Source organism: Leptonychotes weddellii, chromosome 5, assembly GCF_054177405.1.
Source record: "Leptonychotes weddellii isolate Sample4059 chromosome 5, ASM5417740v2, whole genome shotgun sequence".
In the NCBI taxonomy this organism is placed as follows: domain Eukaryota; kingdom Metazoa; phylum Chordata; class Mammalia; order Carnivora; family Phocidae; genus Leptonychotes; species Leptonychotes weddellii.
The window spans coordinates 86233241-86246067 of NC_138373.1; the positions used below are offsets into that span (position 1 = coordinate 86233241).

General features: G+C 36.2%; 1 protein-coding gene across 1 annotated transcript in view; it reads right to left on the bottom strand.

Moving 5' to 3' along the window:
• IRAG2 (inositol 1,4,5-triphosphate receptor associated 2) overlaps positions 1-7788 on the bottom strand; it is a 118446-nt gene extending 110658 nt beyond the window's left edge. Inside the window, exons 1-2 of the mRNA XM_081818941.1 lie at positions 7200-7788; positions 4509-4522 (exon numbers count right to left, since the gene is read on the bottom strand). Coding sequence (XP_081675067.1) covers positions 4509-4522; positions 7200-7773 — 588 coding nt within the window. The 5' untranslated portion in view covers positions 7774-7788. The remainder of the gene's footprint in view (positions 1-4508; positions 4523-7199) is intronic.
• Between the last annotated feature and the right edge of the window lie 5039 nt (positions 7789-12827).

A 12827-nucleotide genomic window follows, 5' to 3' on the forward strand; every position in this document is an offset into this window, starting at 1 on the left:
GGTTCTGGGACTCAGCCGGCCTGCATCACTAAGAATGTGACTTGGCTTCCTTTCTGCCTGGGACATGCAGGTTGTCAGTTCTTTCATTGGCTACGTTTGGGAGTGACTCTAAATCTTGTAAGGATAGTAACTTTTACATACTCTAAAATTAACAATTTTGAGCTAAATTTTGTATCTTGATTTTATAAATTTGAGGTATATATTTCCAGTGAGGGATCACTGATGACATGTAAGAAGTTCCAATGATTGGAGCTGGTAAATCAGCTGATGAGCTCAAAAAAATTATTCAAGACACTGGTAAAATGTGCAAAATAGGTATAAAAATTATAAAGAAATAACCAACACCTAAATAGCCGTCCTTACTCCCAAATCAGGTTGTATCCATCACATCACAGCTTTCATTCAGCTGTGCTGGAAGCAAGCCCTGCCACCCATCTTGCAGACAGCTGGGCTAAGGGCTGGCCCTGCCCACCAGAGGACCAGTAGCAGTCATGACCCAGTCACAGGAGGAATGCACACATAGGCCTCACAAGGAACACCTCTGGAACACTTGGTTTTGTGGACTAGGCGGGGGATTGCTACTGGGCCTCACAGGATATGTTCTACATAAGGCCACTACTTTCAAGACTAGAAGGCTGACCTAATACATAGTAATGAATAGAGTCAGACAAAATGAAGGGACAGAGGACTATGAACCACATGAAAGAATAAGACAAACCCCCAGGAAAAGAGCTAAATGAAATGGAAATAAGCAATCTACCTCATAAAGAGTTCAAAGTAACAGTCATTAGATGCTCACCAGACTTGATAAATTCAGTGAGAACCTCAACAAAGAGATAGAAAATATAAAAAAGAATCAGCCAGAGCTGAAGAATATAATAACTGATGTGAAAAATACCCTAGAGGGAATCAATAGCAGATTTGATGATGCAGGAGAATAGATCAGTGATCTGGAAGACAAAGTAGTGAAAAGCAACTAAGCTGAACAGAAAAAAGAACTTCAAAAAATGAGGACAGGTTAAGGTAGTTCTTGGAAAACATCAAGCATAACTTTCACATTATAGGGATCCCAGAAGGAGGAGAGAGAAGGGGGCAGAAAACATATTAGAGGAAATAATAGCTGAACACTTCCCTATCCTAAGGAAGGACACAGACATCCAGGTTCAGAAATCACAGAGAGCCCCAAACAAGATGAACCCAAGAAGACTGACAAGACACATAATAATTAAAATAGCAAAAATTAAAGATAAAGAGAAAATCTTAAAAGCTGCAAGAGAAGAGTTAACAGGTACAAGGGAAACCCCATAGGACTATCAGCTGATTTTTCAGCAGAAACATTGCAGGCCAAAAGGGAGTGGCACAATATAATCAAAATGCTGAAAGGGGGGAAAAAATACAACCAAGAATACTCTACATGGCAAGGTTATCATTCAGAATTGAAAGACAGTTTCCAGACAAACAAAAGTTAAAGGAGTTCCTCACTACTAAGTCAGCCTTACAAGAAATGTTAAAGGGACTTCTTTAAGTGAAAAAAGAAAAGTCATAACAAGATATAAGAAAATTATAAAAGGAAAAATTTCACTGGTAAAAGCAAACAGAGTAAAGATACCAGATCAGTCACTTATAAAGCTAGTATAAAGGTTAAAAGACAAAAGTGGTAAAATCAATTACACCTCCAAAAATTAGTGAAGGGATACCCAATATAATGAGATGTAAAATATGACATCATATACATAAAATATAGAGGGGGGGAGTAAAACTGTGGTTCTTTTAAAATGTGTTTGAACTTCAGTGACCATCAACTTAACAGATTACTATATACATAGATGTTATATATGAACCCCATGATAACCACAAGCCAAAAACCTGTAATAAATACATAAAAAGTAAAGAGAAAGAAATCCAAGCACACTAAAGAAATTCTCTTCCCTGTGAGAAATGACTAAGAGAAGGAGAAAGGAACAGAGAATAACTACAAAAACAGTCAGAAAATGATTAACACAATGGCAATAAGTACATGCCTATCAATAATTACTTTAAATGTAAATGGATTAAATGCACCAATCAAAATACATAGGGTGACTAAGTAGATAAAAAAAACAAGACTCATCTATATGCTGTCTACAAAAGACCCTAAACTAAAATCATAAAGACTGAAAATGAAAGAATGGAAAAAGATATTTCATGCAAATGGAAAAAAAAAGCTGGGGTAGCAATACTTAGACAAAATACACTTTAAAACACAGGCTGAAACAAAAACAATGAAGGCCATTTACATAATTATAAAGGGATGAATCCAATAAGAGGATATAACAATTGTAAATACCTATGCACCCAACCTATGCACCTAAATACAAAAAGCAACTACTAACAGATATAAAGAAAGAAATTGAAGAATAAAGTAGGGGACTTTAGCACCTCACTTACATCAACAGATAGATCATCCAGACAGAAAATTAATAAGGAAAGAGTGGCTTTAAATGACACATTATATCAGATGGACTTAAGAGATAGATACAGAATATTCCATTCAAAAACAACAAAATTCACATTCAAGTGCACGTGGAATATTTTCCAAAATAGATTTCATTAGGCCATAAAATGAGCACAAGTAAATTTAAGAAGACTGTATATCATATCAAACATCTTTTTCAACCACAGTACTATTAAACTAGAAATCAATTATAAGAAAAAAACTGGAAAAAACACACAAAAAAACACAAAACACTTAGTGGCTAAACAACCTAAGGGTCAATGAGGAAGTCAAAGATGAAATCAAGGAGTACTTGGAGACAAATGAAATTGGAAACACAAAATCTTTGTTGGTTCAAAATCTTTGGGACTTAGCAAAAACTGTTCTAAGATGGAAGTTTATAGCAATACAGGCCTACTTCAAGAACAAGAAAAATCTCAAATAAACAATCTAACTTTATATCTAAAGGAATTAGAAAAAGAAAAAACAAAGTTCAAAGTTAGCAGGAGAAAGGAAATCGAAGTAGAGGAAGAGGGAAAATAAATGAAATAGAAACTGAAAAAAAAAAAAAAACCCACAATAGAAAAGATCAATGAAACTAAGAGCCGGATTCTTTGAAAAGATAAACAAAAACCAATAAACTTTCAGCCAGACTTATCAAAAAAAAAAGGGGGGGATGCCTGGGTGGCTCAGTCGTTAAGCATCTGTGGCTCAGTCGTTAAGCGTCTGCCTTCAGCTCAGGTCATGGTCCCAGCGTCCTGAGATCAAGCCCCACATCGGGCTCCCTGCTCAGTGGAAAGCCTGCTTCTCCCTCTCCCACTCCCTCTGCTTATATTCCCTGTCTCACTCTCTCTCTGTCTCCTGTCAAATAAATAAATAAAATCTAAAAAAAAAAAAAAAAAAAAGGCCAGGACTCAGATAAGATCAGACATGAAACAGAAGTTACAACCAATACCACAGAAATACAAAGGATTATGAGACTACTACAAAATGTTGTATACCAACAAATTGGGCAACCTAGAAAAAATGGATAAATTCCTAGAAACATACAATCTCCCAAAACTGAATCAGAAAGAAATAGAAAATCTGAACAGACCACTTTTCAGTAATCAAAAACTCCCAACAAAAGTCCAGGAGCAGATGGCTTCACAGTTGAATTCTACCAAACATTTAAAGAAGAGTTAATACCTACTCTTCTCAAACTATTCCAAAGAATGTAAGAGAACAGAAAGCTTCCAGTTCATTCTATGAGGCCTGCATTACCCTAACACCAAAATCAGACAGACACTACAAAAAAGGAAACTACAGACTAATATTTCTGATGAACATAATTGCAAAAATCTGCAAAAGATACTAGGAAATTGAACTCAAAAGTACATTAAAAAGATCATTCACTACAATCAAGTGGGATTTATTTCATGGATTCAAGGATGATTCTATATGCATCAATCAATCCATGTGATACACCATATTAACAAAATGAAGGATAAAAACCATACGACTATCTCAATAGATGCAGGAAAAGCATTTGACAAAGTACAACATCATTCATGATAAAAAAGCCTCAACAAAGGAGGTTTAGAGGGAACATATCTCAACATAATAAAGGCCTTATTTGAAAAACCCACAGCTAACATCATTGTCAACGGTGAAAAACTGCGAGCTTTTCTTCTAAGATCAGGAACAAGACAAGGATGTCCACTCTCACCACTTTTATTCAACATAGTACTGAAAGTCCTAGCCACAGCCATCAGATAAGAAATAAAAGTCATCCAGATTGGTAAGGAAGAAGTAAAACTGTCACTATTTCCAGATGACATCATACTATATATAGAAAACCCTAAAGACTACAGCAAAAACTCTTAGAAGTATAAATGAATTCAGTAAAGTCTCAGAATACAAAATCAATATACAGAAGTCTGTTGTATTTCTATACACCAATAAAAAACAGAAAGAGAAATTAAGAAAACAATCCAATTTACAAATGTATCAAAAAGAATAAAATAAAATAAATTTAACTAAAGAGGTGACATACCTGTAATCTGAAAACTATAAGACATTGATGAAAGAAATTAAAAACAATATCAAAAAAATGGAAAGATATACCATCCTCATGGATTATAAGAGTTACTATTGTTAAAATATCCATACTACCCAATGCAATCTATAAAATTAGGGCAATCTCTATCAAAATACTACTACTTGTCAGCATAGCTAAAATTAACAACACAAGAAACAACAGGTGTTGGTGAGGATGCAGAGAAAGGGGAACCCTCTTGCACTATTGGTGGGAATGTCAACTGATGCCACTCTGGAGAACAGTATGGAGGTTCCTCAAAATGTTAAAAATAGAACTATCCAATGACCCAGAAATTGCAGTACTAGGTATTTATTTACCCATAGGATACAAAAAATACAGATTTGAAGGGATACCTGCACCCCAATGTTTATGGCAGCATTATCAATAATAGCCAAACTACAGAGAGAGCCCAAATATCCAGCAACTGATGAATGGATAAAGAAGATGTGGTATGTGTGTACACACACACACACACACACACACACACACAATGGAATATTATTCAGCCATCAAAAAGAATGAAATCTTGCCATTTGCAACGACATGGATGGAACTAGGGTGTATTATGCTAAGTGAAATAAGTCAGTCAGAGAAAGACAAATACAATATGATCTCACTCATATGTGGAATTTAAGAAAGAAAACAGATGAACATATGGAAAAGGGAAAAGAAAAAAGGAGAGAGGGAAACAAGCTAAAAGAGATTCCTTAACTACAGAGGGTTGATGGAGGAAGGTGGGTTGGGGATGGATTAGATGGGTGATGGGTATTAAGGAGGGCACTTGTTATGAGCACTGGGTGTTGTATGTAAGTGATGAATCACCGAACTCTACCCCAGAAACCAATATTGCACTGTATGTTAACTACCTAAAATTAAAAAAAATCTTTTTCACAGAACTAGAACAACAAATACTAAAATTTATATGGGACCACAAAAGACCCCCAAAGAGCCAATGCCATCTTGAAAAAGAAGAACAAAGCTGAAGACATCACAATCCTAGATTTCAAGTTATATTACAAAGCAGTAGTAATCAAAACAGTATGGTACTGGCACAAAAACAGACTCATAGATCAATAGAGCAGAATAGAAAGCCCAGAAATAAACCCACACTTACATTGTCAATTAATCTATGACAAAGGAGATATGAACGTATAGTAGGGAAAAGATGGTCTCTTCAATAAATAATACTGGGAAAACTGGACAACGACATGGAAAAGAATGGGACTAGACCACTCCTTACATCATACACAAAAATCAACTTAAAATGGATTAAATATCAAAATGTAAAGACTGAAACCATAAAACTCCTAAAAGAAAACAGAAGCAGTAAACTCTTGGACATTGACCTTAGCAATATTTTTCTGAATCTTTCTCTTCAGGACATGGAAACAAAAGGAAAAATAAAGTATTGGGACCATATCAAACCAAGAAGCTTTTGCTCAGCTTAGAAAACTATCAATAAAATGAAATAGCAATACACTATCAATAAAATGAATGGGAGAAGATATTTGCAAATGATATATCCAATAAGAAGTTAATATCCAAGATACAGAAATAACAAACAACTCCAAAAAACCAAATAACCCAATTAAAAAATCGGAGGAGGAACTGAATAGACATTTTCCCAAAGATGACATACCAATGGTCATGAAAAGATGCTTGACCTCACTAATCATTAGGGATATGCAAAACAAAACCACAGTGAGATATCACCTTACACCAGTCAGAATGAGCATCATAAAGTCAAGAATAACAACTGTTGGTAAGAATATGGAGAAAAGGGAGCCCTTATGAACTACTGGTGGGATTGTAAACTGGCACAGCTACCATGGAAAACAATATGGAGGTCCCTCAAAAAATTAAAAATGAAAATACTAGTAATTTCACTTCTGGGTGTTTATCCAAAGAAAACAAAAATATTAATTTGAAAAGATATATGCACTCCTATGTTTACTGCAACATTATTTACAATAGCCAAGATATGGACGTGATCTAAATGTCTACTGATAAAGGGATAAAGGAGAAGTGGTATATATACCCAATGGAATATTACTCAACCATAAAAAAGAATAAAATCTTGCATTCAGGATAACATGGATAGAACTCGAGGGCATAATACTAAGTGAAATAAGTCAGACAGAGAAAGACACCATATACTTTCACTTATGTGTGGAATCTAGAAAACAAAACAGACAAACAAAAGGAAATAGACTGAAAAATACAGAGAACAAATTGGTGAATGCCAGAAGGGAGGTAGGGGACAGGATAGGTGAAGTGGATTAAGAGGTACAAACTTTCAGTTATAAAATAAATTAAGTCATGAGTATGAAAAGTACAGCATAGGGAATATAGTCAACAATACTGTAATAACTTTGCATGGTGACAGACATTAACTACACTTATCATGGTGAGCATTTAATAAAGTATATAATTGAAATAGGTCAACTATACATCAATTAAAAAATTTAAAAATAATTTTTAAAAATGAAAAATTCTTTAAGAGAGAAAAAGAAACATACTTAAAAAGGGAAAGATGGATGCTTCCATCCAAGTTTTAATCATGTGGATTGGGTTTTTTTAACTCAGGTATTCAGAAAGTGCTTATTCCTTTATTGGAAGAACTAACACTAAACGATTAATATTTACCAGCTCCATTTAGAGATAATTTTTTCACCAGTGATTCCTGAGGAGTAAAACATTCAGAGTTTTTATCAGACGTTGAATCAAAGTCAAGTGTTGACGCACTAAAATTATTTTCATTACAACAGTTATTCAAATCCTTGTTAAAGAAGCGTTCCCCTTCCCTGGTCTGTGATACCCGAGATGTGTAATTCTGAGAGCTCTGTGATCTTGGCCTTGAGAGGTTTTCAGAACTTGTGAGAGGAACAGGGTATGTTGCATTCTCGGGAGAGCTGAGGTGAGAAATGGATGGGGTTCTTGGAGACATTATTTGAGGAGATGTAATGATGGCATCGTCTTTCTCAGTACTTAAGAAACAAGTGTTGGGCGAAGGAATAGGAGTGGTCGCCATGTTCTTTAGTACCTCTTCAAAATCTTTCTTGGTGTTAATCTGTGGACTATCAAAACTGCTAGACTGATATTTGAGAATCTGTCGAAGTGGATCTGAAATCTCTTCTCTCTTTTGGATGGCTCTGATTTTTCTACAAATGCTTTCCACTGGGTTATGCCGCTTGTCAGTGACCTTCCTCACAGAAGCCATTGTTGACCTTCCTCCGATCATGCAGATGAAGTGGCTAAAGTGCAGGCAGAAGTAGACATTTTTTTTTTTAAGTTAGTATTGTCCTGACAATAATCTAGCAACTCATTTTGGTCCTAAATTATGTGTGGAGGGATTAAGAGGTCTTTAAACGATTGGTTTAAACAACTTTCCATGTGTTTAACTTTGGCACTTGAATTTCCTGAAAATAAACACAGCTAACACATATAAAGTATTTGCCACATGCCAGGCATGGTACTATATCCTTTATATGTATCAACTCATTTCATTCTCAAAACAACCTTATGAAGTAGACATTACTATTATCTCCATTTCCAGGCAAAGAGAAAATAAGAGACACACCCATAGTCACCCCAGATAAGTGCTGAAGCCGGATTTGATCCCAGGCAGTCCTGCTCAAGAGGCTGGACTCCTAACCATATTGCTTTTCATTTATAATAATATGTCATATATGATGGTGATGGTACGGATGCTTACAGCTCCTATTTGAGTACTGTTCTGGTTCTCATAGAATGAGAACTTACTATATATGTCCTGTGGAAATAAATCCAAAATTTTGCCTAAACTGGCAAAATTTAAATTAACCTAGGCAAAGAGTTATAATAGTTAATAGCTAGAGATTTACAGAGTTTGCAAGTGATGATTTTTAGGACCTTAAGAAGATTTCCATTCATAGATCTTTCTTAAAAAATCCCCTCATAGAAAATGAACAAAAGGTAGAGAAATTTAAAAAAAACTATAATTGGAAGGAGTATTTAGAAAGGCTGGTATTTAGAAGAAGATACTCAAAAATCCTCACAATCTGGCTTCATTTTACTCCAAGTTGACAACCACCAGCTCTAGCCAATGAAGCTCCCTCCAGCAGAATCCTTTACTAATTAGAGTCACGATCATCTGAACCTTTGTGTTGTCACTTGACAATACCCTCCTTTCCATATATTCAAGGGTTATTTTTCAACGCCAAGCCTAAAACACATTCCTCTATGGAAATTCTGGAATCAGTGTATACTCACTGGAGTCTATTCTTTCTGAACTCTCCTAGGCTTTATAATTGTACTGTATGTTTGTCATTTAATTAAGTTTTGTCTTCCATCATTGGATTGTTTAAACTGTGTATGCATGTTGTTTCCTCAAAAACAATTTTAATTCTTGTATTCAAAAACCATGATGTGATTTTTTTCTAGATACACAATACATTATTGTTGGCATCATTGATAAGCCACAGTCATATGTAATATACACAGTTCCCAGGCTTGTAGATGTGTCCCCCAGCTCCTGTGAGTGTTGACCCTCAACTATTCACAGTTACCACCTTTTCTGGAGAATTTGCCCTGGCTAAATGGGAGCTGTTCATCACTCCACTGGGAGGTTGGAAGTGATGTAGAGGGAATGACAGAAGAGAGTTCACCTGTGAACACACATGCTTTAAATCTATGGCTGACTGTGGCGAGGACACCAGAGGAGCCATCGAATCTCCTCATGTCAAGTAGAGTCTGTCATTGTTCTCAGTATGAAAGGACTGTTTGTCCCTTCAAGAGCAAGAGAACACAAGCGCAGTTTGGGCACAAGGCTAATAGAAGCCCTAAAACTGGAACCTCAAACTCTCAGATCCCGTCTACCCTCCTTGTTGAACCCTGAGGTAGGAGGCCGTTCAAGCCTAAGGGAAAGGCTTTGCCTTGTGGGCATTTGTGACTGATCCAGATTAATGTTCCTAGCATACAAGACACGCATTTCTATTTGTAGTATATAAGACATGCATTTCTATTTGTTTTTCCAAGGCATTTTTCTCCTTTTACCATCTGTTTGCTAAACTCCCATGACTCACCTAAGTGAACTCCACTCCATAGTTTATGAACTAAACCTTATAAAGAGTACACTTAAGACCCTGGCTCTTCATGAGCTAATGAATGTTCTCAAGATTAACTTGTTTTGCTTTTTCTAATATAAAGCAGAACGTCTGAGTTCAAAAGATGTGATGATAAGGATTTCAAAATTTGGACCACCTCCTCCATATATGGCCTGGAAACATCTCCTGTCTGTCCCGTACAAACCTCTTTTTTAGTTTTAGATCTCAATAGAAAAGGTTAGCTGCAATCTGCCATAACACTTAAAAATACAAGTTGAACTTGTGCAATAAGTGTCTTTGAAAAAGTACTAACTGCAAATTAAAAACTGAAAGTTAATTATATTTGCAGGATCAGTTGCTTGGAGTCTCTTTTACTTTTTTTATTTTTTAAGATATTATTTATTTGAGAGAGAGAGCACACGAGTGAGAGGCAGAGGCAGAAGGAGACTCCCTGCAGAGCCTTCGGAGTCCCTTTTAAATGGAATTTCCTCTTTATCTTAGTTGATTGAATATTTACAGTGTAAAGATGGTACACTTGTAGAAATCCCAAATGGAAGAAGTTTTGTTTTTTTTTAAGTTTGTTATTTGTAGTAGTCTCTACACCCAATGTGGGGCTCTAACTTACAACCCTGAGATCCAGAGTCACATGCTCCTCTGATTGAGCCAGCCAGGTGCCCCAGGAAATGCTTTTTTTGTTTTTAAATTCTCTGAACCTCAGTTGTACTCCATACCACTCATCCTTTTAGGCACTCAACCAATATTTATCAAGTACCTAGAAAGTGCTAATACCTCTGCTCCAGAGATTATCTGCTCTCCTAAGACCTGTAGTCTGCAGGACGTACAGATATGAACAAGCAAGCTACCAGGAATCCACATCAAATGCAGGATGCCCAAGAAAATCTGAATTTCAGGGGCGCCTGGGTGGCTCAGTGGGTTAAGCGTCTGCCTTCGGCTCAGGTCATGATCCCAGGGTCTTGGGATTGAGGCCTGCATGGAGCCCCCACATTGGGTCCCTGCTCAGCTAGGAGCCTGCTTCTCGCTTCTCCCTCTGCCTGCCACTCCCCCTGCTTGTGCTCTCTCTCTCAAATAAATAAAATCTTTTAAAAAAATCTGAATTTCAGATAAAGAACGGCTAATTTTTTAGTATAAGTACATCACAAAAGTTGCACAAGAAAAACTTATACTGAAAAATTGTTTATCTGAAATTCAAATTTCACTGAGCCTCCTGTATTTTTATTAGATAAATCTAGCAACCCTAAAGCCCAGAGATAACTATATAATTACACACTGGGAAAGAAAAGTGCCAGGGGCTCTGGGAGCTTATAATAGGGGGTTATCCTAGTTTGGGAGTGAGGATGGAAAAACTGAGGGGCCTCTATTATGTATCATGCACTGTGCACAATGCTATATTGTTTGCTAAATTCATGGTTATAAACAGAACACTGGGACCACAAATCTGCTATAGGAATTTCCATTTAGATTCACATTAGCTGAATGTAAAATAATGTTAGAGATTATCCATACCAGTTATTTCACTCATTTTATTTATTTCTCATTGACTGAACTATACCTCATTGTTCTTATTTCTAGAATCTATCTCGTTATTGTTATTGCCTGAATTGCTTTATTATATATGGTAAAAGCTCTTGAGTCAACACTTTTTAACCATCTCCCTGATGATCCAAAGCAATGATTAAAAGCCTCTGAGGCCTGGCAACATGTATAAAACAATGTGATTTGGGGGCGGCTGAGTGGCTCAGTCAGTTAAGCGTTTGCCTTCGGCTTGGGTCATGATCTCAGGTCCTGGGATGGAGCCCTGAGTGGGGCTCCCTGCTCAGCAGGGAGTCTGCTTCCTCCTCTCCCTCTGCCCCTCCCCCTTACTTGTGCGCTCTCTCTCAAATGGATAAAATCTTAAAAAAAAAAAGTGATTTTTTTCTTACCTAAAGTAAGTTTACTCATTACGGATCTAATTTTCACCAGTGATGTAACTGCAGAGTTCAATATTAACCTCTAGGCATTTACACTCTTTGAGACAGAAATCTGCAGTTGTTCTGACTTCCTAAAGGAGTTAGAATAAATTCACTATGTACAGTAGAGAGAATATTTCATATTCTTTAGGAATTGACAAACATAAGGGCATAATTTGCATTTTTCAATATCCATATTCTTTAATCACTAAGAAATAGTTGAATTTCTTTGCAAACAAAGATTTATACAAGATACAAAAGTAGCATCCTTGAAAAAAGATTTTAATGGTATTCAAAAGCTCTTTAGAAAGTCTTCTGAATCCAACTCTAACTCAAAAGATTATGTTGACATTGTAATTATCTTTCCTTTACCAACCATTTAAGTATTTTCCCCCTTTACTAACAATTATTTCTTGAACATTAAGCTTCCAAACTTTAGATCAGGTAGGCATATTTTAATATTCAATACTTAATTATGAGATTCAGGCAAATATTTCACCTGAGTCCCAGTTTTTGGAGATCTAATTAAGGCAAAACCCTTAAGTAAGGTATGTAAAAAAATTTTTTAAATATGTGTGTATATGTAGATAAACAAGAAATTCCTTTTGCCAAAAGAGCCCTTCACTAACAGATGCCAGTAAACTCTTCATGGAAACAGAAGAAGCATCTGTTCACTAAGATGTTCCCAGGAAAGTCATCTTTAGTGAGCCTAGTGTGAGGGCAGAGCATGGTTTTCGACTTAACCAGTAAATTTTATATTTGCCAAATTATACTGTTTTAAGTCTCTTTGTGACTAATATTTAGTGCAATAAAATAATAACACTTACTTTTTCCTGTCCTAAGATAGGTGACAGCAGCTGTTAATCAAAATGATTTGCAAACCACAAGTCCCAGATTTAGTAAATTCTCAGTGAGTCTCATCTGCTAACCTGTTTGGTTACTAATAAATGCAAGCTGGCATAGAATGGGACTCTCCCCTCCCACCATTCACTTAACCCTGTTATATTAAGCTCCTTGGCTGGGTCACACCAAACTTATGATAAACATCTCATACTGGAACAATTCCTGAAATAGTATAGTCACACATATGCTTCTGAAAACTCACTGTGCTCTTCTGTTTCAGTTCTTATTATATGAGGTCTGGTTTTCCTCTCAGAGACTGGGAGAAGCCCTAAAATCTCTAACTGCAAGAATTCAGGTGGTCCCAAGTTCTTGGGGGGGAT